Source organism: Oncorhynchus mykiss, chromosome 12, assembly GCF_057628025.1.
Source record: "Oncorhynchus mykiss isolate SJ-2025 chromosome 12, ASM5762802v1, whole genome shotgun sequence".
In the NCBI taxonomy this organism is placed as follows: domain Eukaryota; kingdom Metazoa; phylum Chordata; class Actinopteri; order Salmoniformes; family Salmonidae; genus Oncorhynchus; species Oncorhynchus mykiss.
This window is the reverse complement of record NC_143033.1, coordinates 6,490,790-6,515,000: the sequence shown is the minus strand read 5'-3', so window position 1 is coordinate 6,515,000 and position 24,211 is coordinate 6,490,790. Positions and strand designations below refer to the sequence as shown.

Sequence of the window (24,211 nt, the reverse complement as noted above, 5' to 3'; positions counted from 1 at the left end):
TAATGAGAGAACACCCCGCTCTGACCATTTTAGTCCCCCTAGCAGAGCTGGTTAGGCTCTTGTCATGTTATCCAGAGCGTTGGTGACTGTAACTGTGCTGCTGGAAACCATTTAATTACGACTTGTTTTCCGACATTTACTGACACCGGTAATATTCAATGGGTGTTGAACGTACAAAAATGTATCAGTTATTCTGCACTCTGGCACACTACGTCGAGAGTATTTTTGTTAAGAAATGTAGCTCGATAGCTAGCTAGGTAAACAATGAATCGCAACGCATGACGTAACGTTAGTTAGCGGGCCAGCCAGATAACGTTAGCTAGCTAGCTAACAGTACACTTTAACTTGAAATGAAAATACTTTGTCGATATTAGACTGGAGTCTTTTGTTAAGACATGTAGCTAGCTAGCTGGCTAGCTAAACAATGGACCATAATCACAAGTCATGACGTTACTACCCTGCATGAATCTGTAGGTAGCTAACCAATCAGGTTTTATGGCTGTAACTAGTCAAGCAAATGTGTCTGAGATACGAAGAATAAGATCATACACATAATGTTAGCGAGCAACCCAGCCAGCTAACGTTAGCTAGCTAACAGTACACTTTCTGTCAAAATTATAAACGTGTAATATCTAAAAAAATCTTACCAGTATTCATCATGGTTGGATGCATCTCCTGTCTGATGCCATGCATGGTTGCCTTTAGTTTGAAGATGTAATCTGGAAGCAGGTGTTTTTTTTCCATCTCCTTAGCTATCATACTCAAATTCCACCGATTTCAAAACTCGGGTCCTCCGGAAAGTGGAGAGCATACACGTAACGTTAATGTTAGCTAGCGAGCCATCCAGTTAACGTTAGCTAGCGAGCCATCCAGTTAACGTTAGCTAGCTAACAGTACACTTTAACTTGACATTAGGTTTTACTATGTGAGACATTTATTTTTTTAAAGCCGCGTTCAACACGATTACCAAGACATACTGACCAGCTCCAATAGACAGACACATACTACATGGCAGACCAATCCGAACTCATCTCTCGGCATGTCCAGCCCTCTCATTAGTGGTTAGAGCGTTGGACTAGTAACCGGAAGGTTGCAAGTTCAAACACCCGAGCTGACAGGGTACAGATCTGTCGTTCTGCCCCCTGAACAGGCAGTTAACCCACTGTTCCTAGGCCGTCATTGAAAATAAGAATTTGTTCTTAAATACCTTGCCTAGTTAAATAAAGGTCAAATAAAAATAAATACAAATTATCTCAGCCAATCATGGCTAGCGGGAAGGTTGCCAACTTTTTCTGTGGCTAAACCAACTAGGCTCGTAATTTAACAATTTTATTCGTATTTACATGAAAGTTCACATGTTCGAGAAGGCATTTCTGCCCCCCCCCCCCCCACCCCCCAAAAAAACACATTTAAATAAACAAATAACATCTTTTACATTCAAACAGCCCTCCTGTGAAGTCGTTACTTGCGACATACGCCTAGTTTCCTGAATCGGGTCACATATTTGGTTTGCTTCAAAGAAGCCGACCTTCCGTAGCGCGATGCAGGGATCCAGATTTACTATGGAAAGATAGGTGTCAGCAGGTGTGTGTTTAAATATATATATACTGTATATATCAATTACATTACATTTAAATTTAGGGCTTTATTTGCATATATATATATATATATCTATCTCTCTCTCTCTCTCTATATATATATATATATATATATATATATATCACTCTATCTCTCTATATATAGATATATCTCTCTCTCTATCTCTCTCTCTCTATATATGTATATATATATATATATATATATATATATATATATCTCCCTCTATATACAGTGTACAGAGTGATACAGAGTGATATATATATTTTAAATATATATATATATATATATATATATATATAGAGAGAGAGACAGAGAGAGAGAGAGAGAGAGAGAGAGAGAGAGAGAGAGAGAGGATATAGTGTATGTGTGTGTATGTGTGTGAGTGCACGAAAAGAGAGAGAGAGCGTGTGAGAGAGGAAAGAGGAAGGGAGGGGGGAGGGCCACATGAAGAGGAAGAGTCGAGTCAATCCCCCCTCCCCTCTCTCCTCCCTCTCTCCTCTCTCCTCCCCTCCCATATCCCAACGTCAGAAATGGTTTCTCCCTGCTTTGTATACCCACCATGCTTGGCCTGGCCATATGGGAAAATGACACTGAAGGAATTGTTGTGAGAGAGAGAGAGAGAGAGAGAGAAAAAAAAAAGAAAAAAGGAGAGACAAGCGAGTAAGAAGTGAAAGTTGTTAAAGATTGTTAGTGAAGAGTGGGGCAGAACGACTAATACAACCATGTATTGTGCGTGCACCATCCCAGGAGTGACTGGAGGTTCCTTAATGTATTACTACAATGGAAAAGCGGTAAGTCTCCCTCTGTGTTCAACTGTAGACTGTCTATATTCTATTCTATTCTACTTCTAGGGGACATTTTTTTTTTTTTATCAGACTCTCTTTAAGGGATAAGACGACAACAACAAAAAACTCGTCACGTAATTTATTGTTGTTATTGATAACGCTGGTCTGTTTGTTTTATCTGCTTAGAAAGAAACGTAGGGACGATACCTAGACTAGTATGTTTTCCACATGGTGCTGGAGAGAGAGGGACTCAGATGTTTTAAACCAGCGTGTTGTTATCCCGCGCTGGTCAGTCTAGTATATTAAACCTCTCTATATCTACGTGTTGTTAACGCTGGTCAGTCTAGTATATTAAACCTCTCTATATCTACGTGTTGTTAACGCTGGTCAGTCTAGTATATTAAACCTCTATATCTACGTGTTGTTAACGCTGGTCAGTCTAGTATATTAAACCTCTATATCTACGTGTTGTTAACGCTGGTCAGTCTAGTATATTAAACCTCTATATCTACGTGTTGATAACGCTGGTCAGTCTAGTATATTAAACCTCTATATCTACGTGTTGTTAACGCTGGTCAGTCTAGTATATTAAACCTCTATATCTACGTGTTGTTAACGCTGGTCAGTCTAGTATATTAAAACCTCTATATCTACATGTTGTTAACACTGGTCAGTCTAGTATATTAAACCTCTCTATATCTACGTGTTGTTAACGCTGGTCAGTCTAGTATATTAAACCTCTATATCTACGTGTTGTTAACGCTGGTCAGTCTAGTATATTAAACCTCTATATCTACGTGTTGTTAACGCTGGTCAGTCTAGTATATTAAACCTCTATATCTACGTGTTGATAACGCTGGTCAGTCTAGTATATTAAACCTCTCTATATCTACGTGTTGTTAACGCTGGTCAGTCTAGTATATTAAACCTCTATATCTACGTGTTGATAACGCTGGTCAGTCTAGTATATTAAACCTCTATATCTACATATTGTTAACACTGGTCAGTCTAGTATATCAAACCTCTCTATATCTACATGTTGTTAACGCTGGTCAGTCTAGTATATTAAACCTCTATATCTACGTGTTGTTAACGCTGGTCAGTCTAGTATATTAAACCTCTCTATATCTACATATTGTTAACGCTGGTCAGTCTAGTATATTAAACATCTCTATATCTACATATTGTTAACGCTGGTCAGTCTAGTATATTAAACCTCTATATCTACATGTTGTTAACACTGGTCAGTCTAGTATATTAAACATCTATATCTACATGTTGTTATCCCACGCTGGTCAGTCTAGTATATTAAACCTCTATATCTACATATTGTTAACACTGGTCAGTCTAGTATTTTAAACCTCTCTATATCTACATGTTGTTAACGCTGGTCAGTCTAGTATATTAAACCTCTATATCTACATGTTGTTAACACTGGTCAGTCTAGTATATTAAACCTCTATATCTACATGTTGTTAACACTGGTCAGTCTAGTATATTAAACCTCTATATCTACATGTTGTTAACGCTGGTCAGTCTAGTATATTAAACCTCTCTATATCTACATATTGTTAACCCAGGCTGGTCAGTCTAGTATATTAAACCTCTATATCAACATATTGTTAACGCTGGTCAGTCTAGTATATTAAACCTCTCTATATCTACATATTGTTAACGCTGGTCAGTCTAGTATATTAAACCTCTATATCTACATGTTGATATCCCACGCTGGTCAGTCTAGTATATTAAACCTCTCTAGATCTACATGTTGATAACGCTGGTCAGTCTAGTATATTGAACCGCTATATCTACATATTGTTAACGCTGGTCAGTCTAGTATATTAAACCTCTATATCTACATATTGTTAACGCTGGTCAGTCTAGTATATTAAACCTCTATATCTACATATTGTTAACGCTGGTCAGTCTAGTATATTAAACCTCTCTATATCTACATGTTGTTAACGCTGGTCAGTCTAGTATATTAAACCTCTATATCTACGTGTTGTTAACGCTGGTCAGTCTAGTATATTAAACCTCTCTATATCTACATGTTGTTAACGCTGGTCAGTCTAGTATATTAATCCTCTATATCTACATATTGTTAACGCTGGTCAGTCTAGTATATTAAACCTCTATATCTACGTGTTGTTAACGCTGGTCAGTCTAGTATATTAAACCTCTCTATATCTACATGTTGTTAACGCTGGTCAGTCTAGTATATTAAACCTCTATATCTACATATTGTTAACGCTGGTCAGTCTAGTATATTAAACCTCTCTATATCTACATATTGTTAACGCTGGTCAGTCTAGTATATTAAAACCTCTATATCTACATATTGTTAACACTGGTCAGTCTAGTATATTAAACCTCTCTATATCTACATGTTGTTAACGCTGGTCAGTCTAGTATATTAAACCTCTTTCTGTTTGCAGCTGTTAACATTGTAATACTAATATACTAATATAATACAAATACACTATTGTAATACTAATATACTGATATACTATCGTAATACTAATATACTGATATACTATCGTAATACTAATATACTGATATACTATCGTAATACTAATATACTAATATACCATTGTAATACTAATATACTAATATACTATTGTAATACTAATATACTAATATACTATCGTAATACTAATATACTAATATACTATCGTAATACTAATATACTAATATACTATTGTAATACTAATATACTATTGTAATACTAATATACTAATGTAATGTAGATCATTCAGTTATGTTTAATAATCTTAAATGAGGTATAATGAAAATACTATTTAAGGAAGCATCGGGAACCACTAATTTGATCGAATGTAATTTTGTGAAAATCTGCTAGTGCTATTCCTGAAAGAGAGATGTGTAATGTCCTAAAAGTCAGCCTATATTAAGCCTAGTTTTGTTTTTGTTTTTTGTTAAAAGAATTATCGTTGTTGACATGTTTGTTTGGGTTTCACGACGCTCCCAGCAATAGAGAGATATAGAGGAAATGAAAGGTGTGTTAAGGGGGTCAGTGTATCTGTCTCTTCTCTTGACACGATGCAGCTTCATCAGCGTTCTGATACTAATCAGTCAGGAGTAGAGAACAGCAAGCCACATCCAGAGAGCAGGTAGACTAGCCTGCGCCTCTCTAGAAGGCCCTCTCTCTAATACTGTCTTATCACTCGAGTTGAATCAGAAGATCACCACGTCTGTCCTGTTTCCACTCACAGTGTTCTCGACGACTGACCACAAACGTCATGCTTGTGTGAAGAAGGAATGGCGTTTTATTTCTCTTGGTGAAGTCGGGGAATTTAGTTTAGTGTGGATTTAAAGGACACTTGCATATTCACGTTGTGATCATTCTCCATTATTTGTTTTGTTTGCCTTTTTATGGGTTATTATATATTATTAAATATTTGTATATATTATATTTGTTTTATAATGATGAGACATTTTAATATTTCATATTTTTTAAATGTTAGGTGATGCCATCATAGTTTTTGTTTTATTTGTGTATTTAACATATATATATATTTTTTTATTTTTTTTTTAAATTTGTATTTTTTTTGGAGCATAATTTTTTTTTAATAGACATTAATTATTTAAACAAATTCCTGAAATATATATTTACACCCAACCAAAAATGGATAAGAAATGTGTTCAATGTATTGAATATGAGGCCTTGGTGTTTTTCAATGCATATAAATGCTTTGTCATGTGGGCCTGTTCGGAACTACACATGTAGCCCATTGTTGTCCCTGTTCACAGTTTCTCACTACATACAACAGACGGACAATGTCCAACTGGCGGCTGACGTTTCCCCGCCTAGCGTACGAGTCTGTACGTTCCCGCCTGGGCCTTTTCTCTGTGCCCGGGACGAGGGTGGCGTACCCCTCCGACCAAGTTGGCACCGCCGTGCCCCATTCGAAATAAAAACAGGGCCGTCTTTGTACGGAAGCCATACAATCAGATTTGTTTTGTTGATGATACGGGCGGGCATTGTGTACCAACGGACCCTGGATGGCAGCTTTGTGCCGTTCTTGATTCCGCGCCAAGCATCTTGCTGCATTGGGTTGTTTGTGCTGTTCGTTTGACGTCGGGTAAAACAATACAACACACACGCAGGAGAACATGTGTGTTACATCCTGCAGAAAACCTTTTCAATTTTATTTTTTTTGTGTGGGGGGGGGGCTCGTTGACATTTGTTATTTTTGACTAGTCAACCAAGGAAGGTTGCCGTTGTAGAAGTCAGAGAGGGGTGGCGGTGGGTTGTTGTCTAAGTCTAAGCCGAAAACGGTGGCGGTAGCTGGTTTGGAGGAGCTGCTGGGAGCTGGAGGAGAGGAGGGGAGAGTAGAGTAGAGGAGAGGAGCAACCCTACAGACCGTCTGCCTAATGAGTCAACAAGAGAAGAAGAAAAACAAAAGGCCCCTCTGTCTCTCTCTCTCTTTCTCTCTCTCTCTCCCTCTCTCTCTCTCTCTCTCTCTCTCTCTCTCTCTCCCTCTCTCTCTCTCTCTCTCTCTCTCTCTCTCTGTCTCTCTCTCTCTGTCTCTGTCTCTGTCTCTCTCTGTCTCTCTCTCTGTCTCTGTCTCTCTCTCTCTCTCTCTCTCTGTCTCTCTCTCTCTCTCTCTCTCTCTGTCTCTCTCTCTCTCTCTCTCTCTCTCTCTCTCTCTCTCTCTCTCTCTCTCTCTCTCTCTGTCTCTCTCTCTCTGTCTCTGTCTCTGTCTCTCTCTGTCTCTCTCTCTGTCTCTGTCTCTCTCTCTCTCTCTCTCTCTCTGTCTCTCTCTCTCTCTCTCTCTCTCTGTCTCTGTCTCTGTCTCTGTCTCTGTCTCTCTGTCTCTGTCTCTCTCTCTCTCTCTCTCTGTGTCTCTCTATGTCTCTCTCTGTCTCTCTCTCTCTCTCCACAACCCCATTTTAAGCAGAGCTGCTGCTGTGGCCCAATATGTATTGTTATGCTAAGATAAACCTTTGAATATTCTTCTCCTTAACTAGCTACGTTGTAGAATCTAGTTAGGGTTAGTGCCAAATCTTTACAACTAATGTAGAGTATATAAATTACCCTGCGAAAGTACGAAAACGGAATTGTTTTAATTATGCTTCCACACTATATTTAACTGTCAATACTAGATAATTAATTAATTATAATTATTAGATAATACAAAACAATGTGTTCATTGATTTGGAAAGGAGTAGATTTTTATTTCATCTATATTATTGTTCGCTCGTCTATTTTATATCAATTGAGTTATATTCTATTATATATATTATATTATATATTATGTTATTATACTGAGTAATTCTTATAATTTGTTTCACTAAAACTGATATTTATTTTTACCATCATTATTGTTGGAGATTTAGGTTAATTAATACATTTTACAATAATAATTAGAAGGTATTAATTACAACATATTAACAATAATAAAAATAGAACACGAAAACATTCTTAATAATTATAATTGTAATTAGTTTATACCATTTTTTATTGTTAAAATCGTCAATGAATGACTTCATTTGCTAACGTTGTGTATTTCTGTGTGTGTTAAAAGCTCATTGTATTTGTGACGACCCCTCGAAAATCATAGGACCCATTTGTTAAGATGAACTGAACTGTGGGTAATTGTCAGTGTGCTCTACGTCACACAGCTCGTCCGTCCCGTATGGCTGGATTTACAGTACAGGATGATAGACAGTTTAAATGGTGTATATGTGTGTATATGTGTGAAATTATCCTACATTGTTCTGAAAGGAGTTTAAACTCTAGCAGGCCATGGAGGCTGGAGTTTTGTCTACTGTGTATTTGTCCTATCTGTGAGGACTTGACGGGGTAGAATGTGTCTGATGTTTTAGATGGATATAGATAAAACTATATTTGCCCACCAAAGGTAAGTTGTCTTGCACATGTATAAGAGCATTGGCAATGTAGAAAACAACTACTAAACATCAAGTTTCAACTCATTTTGCACCCGTAAATTGTACATAAATAATTTGTTTTTGTTTTTTGAGAGCAAGTGTTTTTTTTGGGAGGGGGGGGGGGGGTTTGTTGTAGAATTTCAAGCCTCCTTTCAAAACACAAAGGAATATTTACTAGTATCTAATTCGTATCAACACTATTATCATTATTATAATATCGTGTGAAACGTTTCAGAATTTCATCCTCAATTGTGATAGGAGATAGAAACAGGAAAAAATATATTACGAAGGTCAGTTACTATTTGACTAATTGTATAAACTGACAATCTAATAATGTACACAATCCCTAATAATATCTGTTGTTAATATAGAGTTTTAATGTTTCTGTTCTTTTTCAATGTGTTGAATATGTAGATGTGTTCCTATAATCGTCCAGCCTTCATCTAGTGTCTGTTTTTCTCCCCTCGTCCTCATTGACAGAGTACTACAGTCGGTTTAGATTTGTGTTCCGGCTCTGTGTAACTATAACGTCCGCTAGAATCCATTGATCTTTTGGTAGAGTGGCCAGAACGAGGTACGACAAGGACAGAGACCCGGCCATATGGACGAGCCAGCCGGGCCGGGGTTGGGGCAGAGAATTACCCTTTAGAGGCATTCCTGGGATAAGTGGGATTTCCACACAAAGCCGATGGGAAGTATGCATCCCAAATTGCACCCTATTCCCTATGTAGTGCACTACTTTTGATTAGAGCCCTATGGGCCCTGGTCAGATGTAGTGCACTATATAGAGAATAGGGTCCCTTTTGTGACGCAGCCTGTGTCTTTACGGTGGCAGTGATGTTCCCAGATCAGGGTCGCCCGGTGACTGAGGCCTTGCCAGTCTGTGCCAGGAGAGAGAGGAGGGAGAATATGAAAGGAGAGGATTCAGTCTCTCTTGTTAATTCACATAGGTCCCTCTTTCCTTCTATTCTGTGGATGAAACCGTGTGGATCCCTCAACCCTCTCTCCTAACGGTGGATGAAACCGTGTTGGTCCCTCACCCCTCTCTCCTAACGGTGGATGAAACCGTGTTGGTCCCTCACCCCTCTCTCCTAACGGTGGATGAAACCGTGTTGGTTCCTCACCCCTCTCTCCTAACGGTGGATGAAACCGTGTTGGTCCCTCAACCCTCTCTCCTAACGGTGGATGAAACCGTGTTGGTCCCTCACCCCTCTCTCCTAACGGTGGATGAAACCGTGTTGGTTCCTCACGCCTCTCTCCTAACTGTCGATGAAAATGACACCTCACTAATCCACTCTAGCCAAGACCAGGCAAGAGGGAAGTCTAGTGTCTCTCTCTCTCTCTCTCTCTCTTTTTGTCATCTCTCTCTCTCATTATGGAAGTGAAAGGGGAGGCTGAAAAGCCCATTGAAATAGGTCAGCCCCAGCTGTGCCGTGCTGTGTGGGGCTGTGTCGTGCTGTGTGGGGCTGTGTCGTGCTGTGTGGGGCTGTGTCGTGCTGTGTGGGGCTGTGTCGTGCTGTGTGGGGCTGTGTCGTGCTGTGTGGGGCTGTGCCGTGCTGTGTGGGGCTGTGTCGTGCTGTGTGGGGCTGTGTCGTGCTGTGTGGGGCTGTGTCGTGCTGTGTGGGGCTGTGTCGTGCTGTGTGGGGCTGTGTCGTGCTGTGTGGGGCTGTGTCGTGCTGTGTGGGGCTGTGTCGTGCTGTGTGGGGCTGTGTCGTGCTGTGTGGGGCTGTGTCGTGCTGTGTGGGGCTGTGTCGTGCTGTGTGGGGCTGTGTGGGGCTGTGCCGTGCTGTGTGGGGCTTTGTGGGGCTGTGCCGTGCTGTGTGGGGCTGTGTCGTGCTGTGTGTGGCTGTGTCGTGCTGTGACAGTAAAGTGGTCAGTCACTTAACCACATAGTTATGCTGTGTTACAGAACTACTACGACAGAGACTTCTGTTATTCTGACCATAGTTCTGTTATTATTGTGTTACAGGTGTCTCTTGTTACAGAACTACTACGACAGAGACTTCTGTAGGTGGTTTGATGGGACTGAGATGGTTTTTCTGAGCAACAATGTAAACAGTATATACTATTTTGTGTACTGTTTTGTGCCTTGGAGAGATAGCTTATATATTTGCAAGTTTGCGTTGATTCTAAATTTGCAGCCCTCACTGTTTTGCTGTTTTGACTCAATGTAGATGAGTTCTCTGTCCCTTAACTTGTCAAACACTACTGTCATCCTGTTTTGAACTCTTAGTGTGAGCTAGCTAACCATCCTCTGTCTGCTGTAAATATATCTTTATGTTAGCAGGCCTCTGTGTCAACACACACACTCTCACACGCACACACTCACGCACGCACGCACACACACACACGCACGCACGCACACGCACGCACGCACGCGCGCACACATACACACACACACACAGACTCAGCCAACACCACACACACACACTCACACCCACCCACACACACACACACACACACACACACACACACACGCACGCACACACACACACGCACACACAAAAACACACACCAACCGACCATGCTAATGGTGAACATGTGGCTCTCTACTTCAGACGCAGGAATCAGGACGGCGTTATTTGGTGCAGATTGTAACAATAAAACAGTGATCAAAGACATGACTACTTCAGCGTTTTGGACCTTTTCATCCTTCCTAAGTTCCCCCACATAGCTAGTTCTGCGTGGTTCTGGGTAGAGGGTAGAGGGTGGTTCTGGGTAAAGGGTAGAGGGTAGAGGATGGTTCTGGGTAAAGGGTAGAGGGTAGAGGATGGTTCTGGGGATTGGGGTAGAGGATGGTTATGGGGATTGGGGTAGAGGATGGTTCTGGGGATTGGGGTAGAGGATGGTTATGGGGATTGGGGTAGAGGATGGTTATGGGGATTGCGGTAGAGGATGGTTATGGGGATTGGGGTAGAGGATGGTTCTGGGGATTGGGGTAGAGGATGGTTATGGGGATTGGGGTAGAGGATGGTTCTGGGGATTGGGGTAGAGGATGGTTATGGGGATTGCGGTAGAGGATGGTTATGGGGATTGGGGTAGAGGATGGTTCTGGGGATTGGGGTAGAGGATGGTTATGGGGATTGGGGTAGAGGATGGTTATGGGGATTGGGGTAGAGGATGGTTATGGGGATTGCGGTAGAGGATGGTTATGGTGATTGGGGTAGAGGATGGTTATGGGGATTGGGGTAGAGGATGGTTATGGGGATTGGGGTAGAGGATGGTTATGGGGATTGGGGTAGAGGATGGTTCTGGGGATTGCGGTAAAGGGTAGAGAATAGAGGATGGTTATGGGGATTGGGGTAGAGGATGATTATGGGGATTGGGGTAGAGGATGGTTACGATGTAACATTCCATTACAATGTAACAGAACGATGTAACATTATGATGTAACAGTATGATGTAACATTCCATTACAATGTAACAGAACAATGTAACATTATGATGTAACAGTATGATGTAATATTCCGTTACGATGTAACAGAACGATGTAACATTATGATGTAACAGTATGATGTAACATTCCATTACGATGTAACAGAACAATGTAACATTATGATGTAACAGTATGATGTAATATTCCGTTACGATGTAACAGAACGATGTAACATTATGATGTAACAGAACGATGTAACATTCCATTACGATGTAACAGAACAATGTAACAGTATGATGTAACAGTATGATGTAATATTCCGTTACGATGTAACAGAACGATGTAACATTATGATGTAATATTCCGTTACGATGTAACAGAACGATGTAACATTATGATGTAATGGAACGATGTAACATTCCATTACGATGTAACAGAACGATGTAACATTATGATGTAACATTATGATGTAACATTATGATGTAGCATTCCATTACGATGTAACATTATGATGTAACAGTATGATGTAACATCCCATTACGATGTAACATCCCATTATGGTGTAACAGAATGATGTAACATCCCATTACGATGTAACATTATGATGTAACAGTATGATGTAGCAGTATGATGTAACATTCTATTACGATGTAACATTATGATGTAACAGCATGATGTAACATTCTATTACGATGTAACATTATGATGTAACAGTATGATGTAAAATTCTATTACGATGTAACATTATGATGTAACAGTATGATGTAACATTCTATTACGATGTAACATTATGATGTAACAGTATGATGTAACATTCTATTACGATGTAACATAACAATGTAACATTATGATGTAACATTATGATGTAACAGTATGATGTAACATTCTATTACGATGTAACATTATGATGTAACAGCATGATGTAACATTCTATTACGATGTAACATTATGATGTAACAGTATGATGTAAAATTCTATTACGATGTAACATTATGATGTAACAGTATGATGTAACATTCTATTACGATGTAACATTATGATGTAACAGCATGATGTAACATGCCATTACGATGTAACAGTATGATGTAACAGTATGATGTAACAGTATGATGTAACAGTATGATGTAACAGTATGATGTAACAGTATGATGTAACAGAACAGTTAGAGTTATGCGATGTGTGTGATTCACATTTATTCCCATTACCAAAAGCAAATGAGCTCATCAATTACAGGGTGCAATATGTGTGTGCCTGCACGTGTGTGTGCATGTGCGTGTGTATGTGTGCATGTGCGCGCATGTGTGTGTGTGTGTGTGTGTGTCAGTCTGTCTCAGCCCCAGAGAGGGTGAGACAGTGTTTATAGCTTCTGTTGTGTTTTGAGGCAGTGGTGAGATACGCTTGGTTTCCATCTTCTGCCTGCCTCCCTCACACACCTGTTATACCCCTACCTCCCTCACACACCTGTTATACCCCTGCCTCCCTCACACACCTGTTATACCCCTGCCTCCCTCACACACCTGTTATACCCCTGCCTCCGTCACACACCTGTTATACCCCTGCCTCCCTCACACACCTGTTATACCCCTACCTCCCTCACACACCTGTTATACCCCTGCCTCCCTCACACACCTGTTATACCCCTGACTCCCTCACACACCTGTTATACCCCTGCCTCCCTCACACACCTGTTATACCCCTGCCTCCCTCACACACCTGTTATACCCCTGCCTCCCTCACACACCTGTTATACCCCTGCCTCCCTCACACACCTGTTATACCCCTGCCTCCCTCACACACCTGTTATACCCCTGCCTCCCTCACACACCTGTTATACCCCTGACTCCCTCACACACCTGTTATACCCCTGCCTCCCTCACACACCTGTTATACCCCTACCTCCCTCACACACCTGTTATACCCCTGCCTCCCTCACACACCTGTTATACCCCTGCCTCCCTCACACACCTGTTATACCCCTGCCTCCCTCACACACCTGTTATACCCCTGCCTCCCTCACACACCTGTTATACCCCTGCCTCCCTCACACACCTGTTATACCCCTACCTCCCTCACACACCTGTTATACCCCTGCCTCCCTCACACACCTGTTATACCCCTGCCTCCCTCACACACCTGTTATACCCCTGCCTCCCTCACACACCTGTTATACCCTGCCTCCCTCACACACCTGTTATACCCCTGACTCCCTCACACACCTGTTATACCCCTGCCTCCCTCACACACCTGTTATACCCCTACCTCCCTCACACACCTGTTATACCCCTGCCTCCCTCACACACCTGTTATACCCCTGCCTCCCTCACACACCTGTTATACCCCTGCCTCCCTCACACACCTGTTATACCCCTGCCTCCCTCACACACCTGTTATACCCCTGCCTCCCTCACACACCTGTTATACCCCTGCCTCCCTCACACACCTGTTATACCCCTACCTCCCTCACACACCTGTTATACCCCTGCCTCCCTCACACACCTGTTATACCCCTGCCTCCCTCACACCTGTTATACCCCTGCCTCCCTCACACACCTGTTATACCCCTGCCTCCCTCACACACCTGTTATACCCCTGCCTCCCTCACACACCTGTTATACCCCTGCCTCCCTCACACACCTGTTATACCCCTGACTCCCTCACACACCTGTTATACACACTGAACACACTGTTGTGTCAAAGGGTACCCTATTCCTAGTGGGGGGGGGGGGGGGTCAGTGTGTAGAAGGTAGTGGGGGGGGTCAGTGTTTAGAAGGTAGTGGGGGGGGGGGGGTCAGTGTGTAGAAGATAGTGGGGGGGGGTCAGTGTGTAGAAGGTAGTGGGGGGGGTCAGTGTGTAGAAGGTAGTGGGGGGGTCAGTGTGTAGAAGGTAGTGGGGGGGGTCAGTGTGTAGAAGGTAGTGGGGGGGGTCAGTGTGTAGAAGGTAGTGGGGGGGGGTCAGTGTGTAGAAGGTAGTGGGGGGGGTCAGTGTGTAGAAGGTAGTGGGGGGGGTCAGTGTGTAGAAGGTAGTGGGGGGGGGGTCAGTGTGTAGAAGGTAGTGGGGGGGGGGGTCAGTGTGTAGAAGGTAGTGGGGGGGTCAGTATGTAGAAGGTAGTGGGGGGTTGTTGGTGTAAGTGTGTAGAAGGTAGTGGGGGGGGGGGGTCAGTATGTAGAAGGTAGTGGGGGGGGGGTTGTTGGTCTCAGTATGTAGAAGGTAGTGGGGGGTTGTTGGTGTAAGTGTGTAGAAGGTAGTGGGGGGGGGTCAGTGTGTAGAAGGTAGTGGGGGGTCAGTGTGTAGAAGGTAGTGGGGGGGTCAGTGTGTAGAAGGTAGTGGGGCGGGGTCAGTGTGTAGAAGGTTGTGGGGGGGTCAGTGTGTAGAAGGTAGTGGGGGGGTCAGTGTGTAGAAGGTAGTGGGGGGAGGTCAGTGTGTAGAAGGTAGTGGGGTGTCAGTGTGTAGAAGGTAGTGGGGCGGGGTCAGTGTGTAGAAGGTAGTGGGGGGGTCAGTGTGTAGAAGGTAGTGGGGGGAGGTCAGTGTGTAGAAGGTAGTGGGGGGGTCAGTATGTAGAAGGTAGTGGGGGGGGTTGTTGGTCTCAGTATGTAGAAGGTAGTGGGGGGTCAGTGTGTAGAAGGTAGTGGGGCGGGGTCAGTGTGTAGAAGGTAGTGGGGGGTCAGTGTGTAGAAGGTAGTGGGGCGGGGTCAGTGTGTAGAAGGTAGTGGGGGGTCAGTGTGTAGAAGGTAGTGGGGCGGGGTCAGTGTGTAGAAGGTAGTGGGGGGTCAGTATGTAGAAGGTAGTGGGGGGGGGGTTGTTGGTCTCAGTATGTAGAAGGTAGTGGGGGGTTGTTGGTGTCAGTGTGTAGAAGGTAGTGGGGGGGGGGGTTGTTGGTGTCAGTATGTAGAAGGTAGTGGGGGGTTGTTGGTGTCAGTGTGTAGAAGGTAGTGGGGGGGGGGGGTTGTTGGTGTCAGTATGTAGAAGGTAGTGGGGGGTTGTTGGTGTCAGTGTGTAGAAGGTAGTGGGGGGGGGGGGTTGTTGGTGTCAGTATGTAGAAGGTAGTGGGGGGTTGTTGGTGTCAGTGTGTAGAAGGTAGTGGGGGGGGTTTGTTGCTGTCAGTGTGTAGAAGGTAGTGGGGGGGGGGGTTGTTGGTGTCAGTATGTAGAAGGTAGTGGGAGGGGGTTGTTGGTGTCAGTATGTAGAAGGTAGTGGGGGGGGGGGTTGTTGGTGTCAGTGTGTAGAAGGTAGTGGGGGGTTGTTGGTGTCAGTATGTAGAAGGTAGTTTGGGGGGGGGGGGGGTGGGGCGGTTGTTGGTGTCAGTATGTAGAAGGTAGTGGGGGGGGGTTGTTGCTGTCAGTATGTAGAAGGTAGTGGGGGGGGGGGGGGGGGCGGTTGTTGGTGTCAGTATGTAGAAGGTAGTGGGAGGGGGTTGTTGGTGTCAGTATGTAGAAGGTAGTGGGGGAGGGGGGGGGGGGTTGTTGGTGTCACTGTGTAGAAGGTAGTGGGGGTTGTTGGTGTCAGTATGTAGAAGGTAGTGGGGGGGGGCGGTTGTTGGTGTCAGTATGTAGAAGGTAGTGGGGGGTTGTTGGTGTCAGTATGTAGAAGGTAGTGGGGAGGGCGGTTGTTGGTGTCAGTGTGTAGAAGGTAGTGGGGGGTTGTTGGTGTCAGTGTGTAGAAGGTAGTGGGGGGGGCGGTTGTTGGTGTCAGTATGTAGAAGGTAGTGGGGGGTTGTTGGTGTCAGTATGTAGAAGGTAGTGGGGGGGGGTTGTTGGTGTCAGTATGTAGAAGGTAGTGGGGGGGGGGTTGTTGGTGTCAGTATGTAGAAGGTAGTGCGGGGGGGGGGGTGTTGTGGAAGGGAGAAACAGTAGTTAGTTCGAGGTGGGAGATTAGGTTTGATGTGGTAGTGAAACTGTGTGGATTGGTAGCTGTGTCAGCAGGTCTTACGGCATGTCCCAGTAGTGCTCGGTGGTGCAGTGTGCTGAAGACAGGACGTGCTAGCTGTCAGCATCCCCCTCCAGCTGACACCAATCCCTATGTGAACTACCTACCTACCGCATCGCTAGCTCCACAGACATTAGGGAAACACCAAACAAACTCAAACATAGTCTCTTCTACATCACTTCCTGTTTTCACGGCATGGTCTCTTCCTGTTTTCATGGAAAGGAAGAACACGTGTGGACAATGAGCTCATTGCTGCTGTACTGTTTGTGTGATGCACATGTGGACAAGCGTTACTCATCCGATCGCACACTGTTCAACATCTGGTCATCTCCCACATGCTGAACCAGAGATGACTCCTCTGATACCTTGTTACAGTACCAGAGATGATGTTACTGTACCAGAGATGACTCCTCTGATACCTTGTTACAGTACCAGAGATTATGTTACTGTACCAGAGATGACTCCTCTGATACCTTGTTACAGTACCAGAGATGATGTTACAGTAGCAGAGATGACTCCTCTGATACCTTGTTACAGTAGCAGAGATGATGTTACAGTACCAGAGATGATGTTACAGTAGCAGAGATGACTCCTCTGATACCTTGTTACAGTACCAGAGATGATGTTACAGTACCAGAGATGATGTTACAGTAGCAGAGATGACTCCTCTGATACCTTGTTACAGTAGCAGAGATGATGTTACAGTAGCAGAGATGACTCCTCTGATACCTTGTTACAGTACCAGAGATGATGTTACAGTACCAGAGATGATGTTACAGTAGCAGAGATGACTCCTCTGATACCTTGTTACAGTAGCAGAGATGATGTTACAGTACCAGAGATGATGTTACAGTAGCAGAGATGACTCCTCTGATACCTTGTTACAGTACCAGAGATGATGTTACAGTACCAGAGATGATGTTACAGTAGCAGAGATGACTCCTCTGATACCTTGTTACAGTAGCAGAGATGATGTTACAGTACCAGAGATGATGTTACAGTAGCAGAGATGACTCCTCTGATACCTTGTAACAGCAGATTTTTTTTGGTTTACTTCCATTCGTGTACCAGAGAAACAATCCGGACAGATTCTATAGTAAAGATGAATTTCATTTCTTATCCTCTGAATCTGTGTGTTTCGTCTGCTGTTTGTAAGTGATGAGAAGTAGAGGCTTGCTGGTATATCTAAAGCCTCTTGACAGAGCAGGATTTACGGACACACACATATGCAGAGACAAGCACGCAATCACACACACACACACACACACACACACACACACACACACACACACACACACACATACACACACACACACACACACATACACATACACATACACACACACACACACACACACACACACACACATACACACACACACACACACACACACACACACACATACACACACACACACGCACACACACACATACATTTCTCCTAGCCAGAGAGCAGTAACCAGCATTGGCAGAGGCTGACATATGGACTTAATTAAATTAAATTAGGAGACGGAGAGAAAAGGCTGTGGTCAGTTGCCAAATTCTCCTTTACCTTGAAAGGATTGGAGAAATAATAAATAAAAAATACCTCCTAGAGGCTCCAGTAAAGATCTGTCACCTTGTGGAAAACGTGGAAATTCACTGTGTCCTAAATGGCAGCCTATTTTCTATGTGAAAGTATTCAAAAGCTGTGCACTATTCAGAGAAGTGAGGAAGGGAACCACAAACCTGGGTTTTCATCTTGTAATCAGCAACTAATGGACATTTTGCCACTGCCTCCTGACACTAACACCAGCCAGCCATGCCTTGTGACAGATGGGATATTAACTAGAAAACAACACATAGCCTCTCTTCATCCTTGTCTCTCCTTTCAGCTCAGTGACTTTCTTATTTAGTTATCACTTTGTTTCTGAATCCTGTAAGGTCTGTGTCTGACTGTAAGGTCTGTGTCTGACTGTAAGGTCTGTGTCTAGCTGTAAGGTCTGTGTCTAGCTGTAAGGTCTGTCTGTGTCTGACTGTAAGGTCTGTGTCTGACTGTAAGGTCTGTGTCTGACTGTAAGGTCTGTGTCTGACTGTAAGGTCTGTCTGTGTCTGACGGTAAGGTCTGTGTCTGACTGTAAGGTCTGTCTGTGTCTGACGGTAAGGTCTGTGTCTGACTGTAAGGTCTGTCTGTGTCTGACTGTAAGGTCTGTGTCTGACTGTAAGGTCTGTCTGTGTCTGACGGTAAGGTCTGTGTCTGACTGTAAGGTCTATGTCTGACTATAAGGTCTGTCTGTGTCTGGCTGTAAGGTATGTCTGTGTGACTGTAAGGTATGTGTCTGACTGTAAGGTCTGACTGTAAGGTCTGTGTCTGACTGTTAGGTCTGTGTCTGGCTGTAAGGTATGTTTGTGTGACTGTAAGGTCTGTGTGACTGTAAGGTCTGTCTGTGTGGCTGTAAGGTCTGTCTGTGTGACTGTAAGGTCTGTCTGTGTCTGACTGTAAGGTATGTCTGTGTCTGACTGTAAGGTATGTCTGTGTCTGACTGTAAGGTCCGTCTGTGTCTGACTGTAAGGTATGTCTGTGTCTGACTGTAAGGTCCGTCTGTGTCTGACTGTAAGGTCTGTCTGTGTCTGACTGTAAGGTCTGTCTTTGTGACTGTCGCTAGAGCTCAATGAGTCAAGTAAAGTGCTGTAGTGGTGTAGTAGTGGTGGAGTAGTGGTGTAGTAGTGGTGTAGTAGTGGTGGAGTAGTGATGTAGTAGTGATGTAGTAGTGGTGGAGTAGTGGTGTAGTAGTGGTGGAGTAGTGGTGTAGTAGTGGTGTAGTAGTGGTGGAGTAGTGATGTAGTAGTGATGTAGTAGTGGTGGAGTAGTGGTGGAGTAGTGGTGTAGTAGTGGTGGAGTAGTGGTGTAGTAGTGGTGTAGTAGTGATGTAGTAGTGGTGGAGTAGTGGTGGAGTAGTGATGTAGTAGTGGTGGAGTAGTGGTGTAGTAGTGGTGTAGTAGTGGTGGAGTAGTGGTGTAGTAGTGGTGTAGTAGTGGTGGAGTAGTGGTGGAGTAGTGGTGGAGTAGTGGTGTAGTAGTGGTGTAGTAGTGGTGTAGTAGTGGTGTAGTAGTGGTGGAGTAGTGATGTAGTAGTGGTGGAGTAGTGGTTGAGTAGTGGTGTAGTAGTGGTGTAGTAGTGGTGGAGTAGTGGTGTAGTAGTGGTGGAGTAGTGGTGGAGTAGTGGTGGAGTAGTGGTGTAGTAGTGGTGGAGTAGTGGTGTAGTAGTGGTGTAGTAGTGATGTAGTAGTGGTGGAGTAGTGGTGGAGTAGTGATGTAGTAGTGGTGGAGTAGTGGTGTAGTAGTGGTGGAGTAGTGGTGGAGTAGTGGTGTAGTAGTGGTGTAGTAGTGGTGGAGTAGTGGTGGAGTAGTGATGTAGTAGTGGTGGAGTAGTGGTGGAGTAGTGGTGTAGTAGTGGTGTAGTAGTGGTGGAGTAGTGGTGTAGTAGTGGTGGAGTAGTGATGTAGTAGTGGTGGAGTAGTGATGTAGTAGTGGTGGAGTAGTGGTGTAGTAGTGGTGGAGTAGTGGTGGAGTAGTGGTGGAGTAGTGGTGGAGTAGTGATGTAGTAGTGGTGTAGTAGTGGTGGAGTAGTGATGTAGTAGTGGTGGAGTAGTGATGTAGTAGTGGTGGAGTAGTGGTGTAGTAGTGGTGGAGTAGTGGTGTAGTAGTGGTGTAGTAGTGGTGTAGTAGTGGTGGAGTAGTGGTGGAGTAGTGATGTAGTAGTGGTGTAGTAGTGGTGGAGTAGTGATGTAGTAGTGGTGGAGTAGTGGTGGAGTAGTGATGTAGTAGTGGTGTAGTAGTGGTGTAGTAGTGGTGGAGTAGTGGTGGAGTAGTGATGTAGTAGTGGTGGAGTAGTGGTGTAGTAGTGGTGGAGTAGTGGTATAGTAGTGATGTAGTAGTGGTGGAGTAGTGATGTAGTAGTGGTGGAGTAGTGGTGGAGTAGTGGTGTAGTAGTGGTGTAGTAGTGGTGTAGTAGTGGTGGAGTAGTGATGTAGTAGTGGTGGAGTAGTGGTATAGTAGTGATGTAGTAGTGGTGGAGTAGTGATGTAGTAGTGGTGGAGTAGTGATGTAGTAGTGGTGTAGTAGTGGTGTAGTAGTGGTGGAGTAGTGGTGGAGTAGTGATGTAGTAGTGGTGTAGTAGTGGTGGAGTAGTGGTGGAGTAGTGATGTAGTAGTGGTGTAGTAGTGGTGTAGTAGTGGTGGAGTAGTGGTGGAGTAGTGATGTAGTAGTGGTGGAGTAGTGGTGTAGTAGTGGTGGAGTAGTGATGTAGTAGTGGTGGAGTAGTGATGTAGTAGTGGTGTAGTAGTGGTGGAGTAGTGATGTAGTAGTGGTGGAGTAGCGATGTAGTAGTGGTGGAGTAGTGATGTATTAGTGATGTAGTAGTGGTGTAGTAGTGGTGGAGTAGTGATGTAGTAGTGGTGGAGTAGTGATGTAGTAGTGGTGTAGTAGTGGTGGAGTAGTGGTGGAGTAGTTATGTAGTAGTGATGTAGTAGTGATGTAGTAGTGGTGGAGTAGTGATGTAGTAGTGGTGGAGTAGTGATGTAGTAGTGGTGGAGTAGTGATGTAGTAGTGGTGTAGTAGTGGTGGGGTAGTGGTGGAGTAGTGATGTAGTAGTGATGTAGTAGTGGTGGAGTAGTAGTGGTGGAGTAGTGATGTAGTAGTGGTGGAGTAGTGGTGTAGTAGTGGTGGAGTAGTGATGTAGTAGTGGTGGAGTAGTGATGGAGTAGTGGTGGAGTAGTGGTGGAGTAGTGATGTAGTAGTGGTGGAGTAGTGATCTAGTAGTGGTGGAGTAGTGATGTAGTAGTGATGTAGTAGTGGTGTAGTAGTGGTGGAGTAGTGATGTAGTAGTGATGGAGTAGTGGTGGAGTAGTGGTGGAGTAGTGGTGGAGTAGTGGTGGAGTAGTGATGTAGTAGTGGTGGAGTAGTGGTGGAGTAGTGATGTAGTAGTGGTGGAGTAGTGATCTAGTAGTGGTGGAGTAGTGATGTAGTAGTGATGTAGTAGTGGTGGAGTAGTGATCTAGTAGTGGTGGAGTAGTGATGTAGTAGTGATGTAGTAGTGGTGGAGTAGTGATGTAGTAGTGATGTAGTAGTGGTGGAGTAGTGGTGGAGTAGTGATGTAGTAGTGATGTAGTAGTGATGTAGTAGTGATGTAGTAGTGGTGGAGTAGTGAAGTAATAGTAGTGGTGGAGTAGTGATGTAGTAGTGATGTAGTAGTGATGTAGTAGTGGTGGAGTAGTGATGTAGTAGTGATGTAGTAGTGATGTAGTAGTGGTGGAGTAGTGGTGTAGTAGTAGCAGCCTAGAACTGGACTTGAATCTCATACAGAACCCAACAATAGTTTTAACATATCTGTTCCTTATCCAGACCTCTATGGAATGGCTCAGTCAGTAACCCCCTGGGCAATCTGGCTGTGAAAGACTGTGTCCCAAGTGACACTCTGTCCCCTATATAGTGCACTACTTTTGACCGTGGGCCCTGTTCAAAAGTAGTGCACTGTGTAGGGAACAGGGTGCCATTTAGCACGCAGTCAAAGAGAGCTCAGTGAGACAATGTGATTACACAGTAACACACCAGGACACTACAGAACACAGCTAGTTTCATCCTGATTCCTGACACTAAAGATCTGTCTTTTTTTTTGCCTCGTCGTCGTGTGGTGTTTGTTTTATATTTCTATGGGTTGTTTGGGGGGGGGGGGGGGGGGGTGGTGGTGGATGTCTCTTGATTGTGATTCTGTATTCTGCGTCCCCCCCCTGTCCTTCCGTCCGTCAGTGAGCCTAAGCTTTAATGGGGTAACAATGCTGTGTGTTTGGATGGGGGGGGGGTTCTTCACTTGCTCTGTTGTTCCCTGGCTCTGATATCCTCAACCCCCAATATACATCCCAAATGGTACCCTCTTCCCTGTATAGTGCACTACTTTAGACCAGACCTGGCACCCTCTTCCCTGTATAGTGCACTACTTTAGACCAGACATGGCACCCTCTTCCATGTATAGTGCACTACTTTAGACCAGACATGGCACCCTCTTCCCTGCATAGTGCACTACTTTAGACCAGACCTGGCACCCTCTCCCCTGTATAGTGCACTACCTTAGACCAGGGTCGCTGCTCTCCTACCTGCCAAGCTGGTCCTTTAGGTTCCGTAAAGAAACACTGGCCTTCCCTGGACCATATGTGCTTCAGAATCCTCTAGTGCTCGCTAACTACCACCCGCCTAACCCCTACCTCCCCCGCCTCACCCCTACCTCCCCTTCCACTACTCCGTCCTCCACCCTCCACCCTCCTCACCCCTACCTTCCCCGCCCCACGGTCCCCCACCTCTACCCCCTCCTCACCCCTACCTCCCCCGCCCCACGGTCCTCCCCCTACTATACCCCCTCCTCTACCCCCGCCTCACCCCTACCTCCCCCGCCCCACGGTCCTCCCCCTCCTCTACCCCCTCCTCACCCCTACCTCCCCCGCCCCACGGTCCTCCCCCTCCTCTACCCCCTCCTCACCCCTACCTCCCATTCCACTACGCAGTCCCATCTCTATTGTATTGAGAAACGATCCGTTACTGGAGAGTAAACTGGATGAGCTCTGTTAGAGGCTGTCCTATCCTATGTTTCTCACAGTGGTGGCTGAACGAGGACATGGCTATACATCCCACTGGTTGTTTTTTATCGTCATCGACCGGACGACACACTCTCGTAAGACGAAGGGAGGAGGGGGTGTGTCTCTTTGTTAACAACAGCTGCTGTCTGATCTCTAATATTAAGGAAGTCCGTGAGTTTCTGCTTTGCCCGAGTTAGAATACCTCATGATAAGCTATAGACCCCGTACTATTTACCAAAGAGAGTTTTCGTCTATATTTTTTGTAGTTGTCTATTTACTGCCACAAGCCGATGCTGGCACTAAGACCAGCACTCAATGATGCGTATAGGGACATAAGCAAACAAGAAAATGCACATTCAGAGGCGACGTTTCTCATGGCGGGTGGTTTTAAATGCTGGGAAACTGGAATCCGTTTTATCTCCTGTGCCGCTAGAGGTGACAAAACTCTAGATCACCTTTATTCCACACTCAGAAAAACATACAAGGCCCTTCCTCCCTTTGGCATTTTAGATCATAACGCTAACCTCCTGATTCCTAGTTACAAAGCAAAAACTCAAAACAGGAAGTACCAGTGACGCGCTCAATACAGAAGTGGTCCGTTGAAACGGATGCTAAAAGCTACGGGACTGTTTCTCTAGCACAGATTTGGAATATTTTCCTGGATTCAGCCGATAACATTGAGGAGTTTTCCACATCGGCCACCGGCTTTATTGATAAGTGCATCGGTGACATCGTCCCCACATTGACCGTACGTACATACCCTCTGGATTACAGGCAACATCCACACTGAACTAATGGCTGGATCTGTCAGTTTCAAGGAGCAGGACGCTTATATGAAATCGTTTTACGGCCTCCGATGAGCAAATCAAACAGGCAAAGTGTCAATACAGGATTGAGATTGAATCCAAATATCGCGGATTACAAAGGGAGACCCAGCCGCAAGCTGCACAGCGACGCGAGCCTACCTGACAAGTCTTCTACGCTCACTTCGAGGCAAGCAACAGTGA

At 44.5% G+C, this 24,211-nt stretch overlaps 1 protein-coding gene across 35 annotated transcripts in view; it reads left to right on the top strand.

The window, feature by feature from the left end:
* Nucleotides 1-24,211, top strand: part of LOC110517257 (transcription factor 4) — a 437,420-nt gene that overhangs the window by 303,134 nt on the left and 110,075 nt on the right. For 9 of the 35 annotated variants that reach the window (XM_090191611.1, XM_090191610.1, XM_090191613.1 and 6 more), the window contains exon 1: nt 2,120-2,390. The exons of 25 other annotated variants lie outside the window; for them this stretch is intronic. In XM_090191611.1, the coding sequence (XP_090047737.1) occupies nt 2,322-2,390 (69 nt within the window). In that variant the 5' untranslated portion in view covers nt 2,120-2,321. Of the gene's footprint in view, nt 1-2,119; nt 2,391-24,211 lie in introns of those variants that run through there. One more of the 35 variants, XM_090191605.1, reaches the window with a different exon arrangement.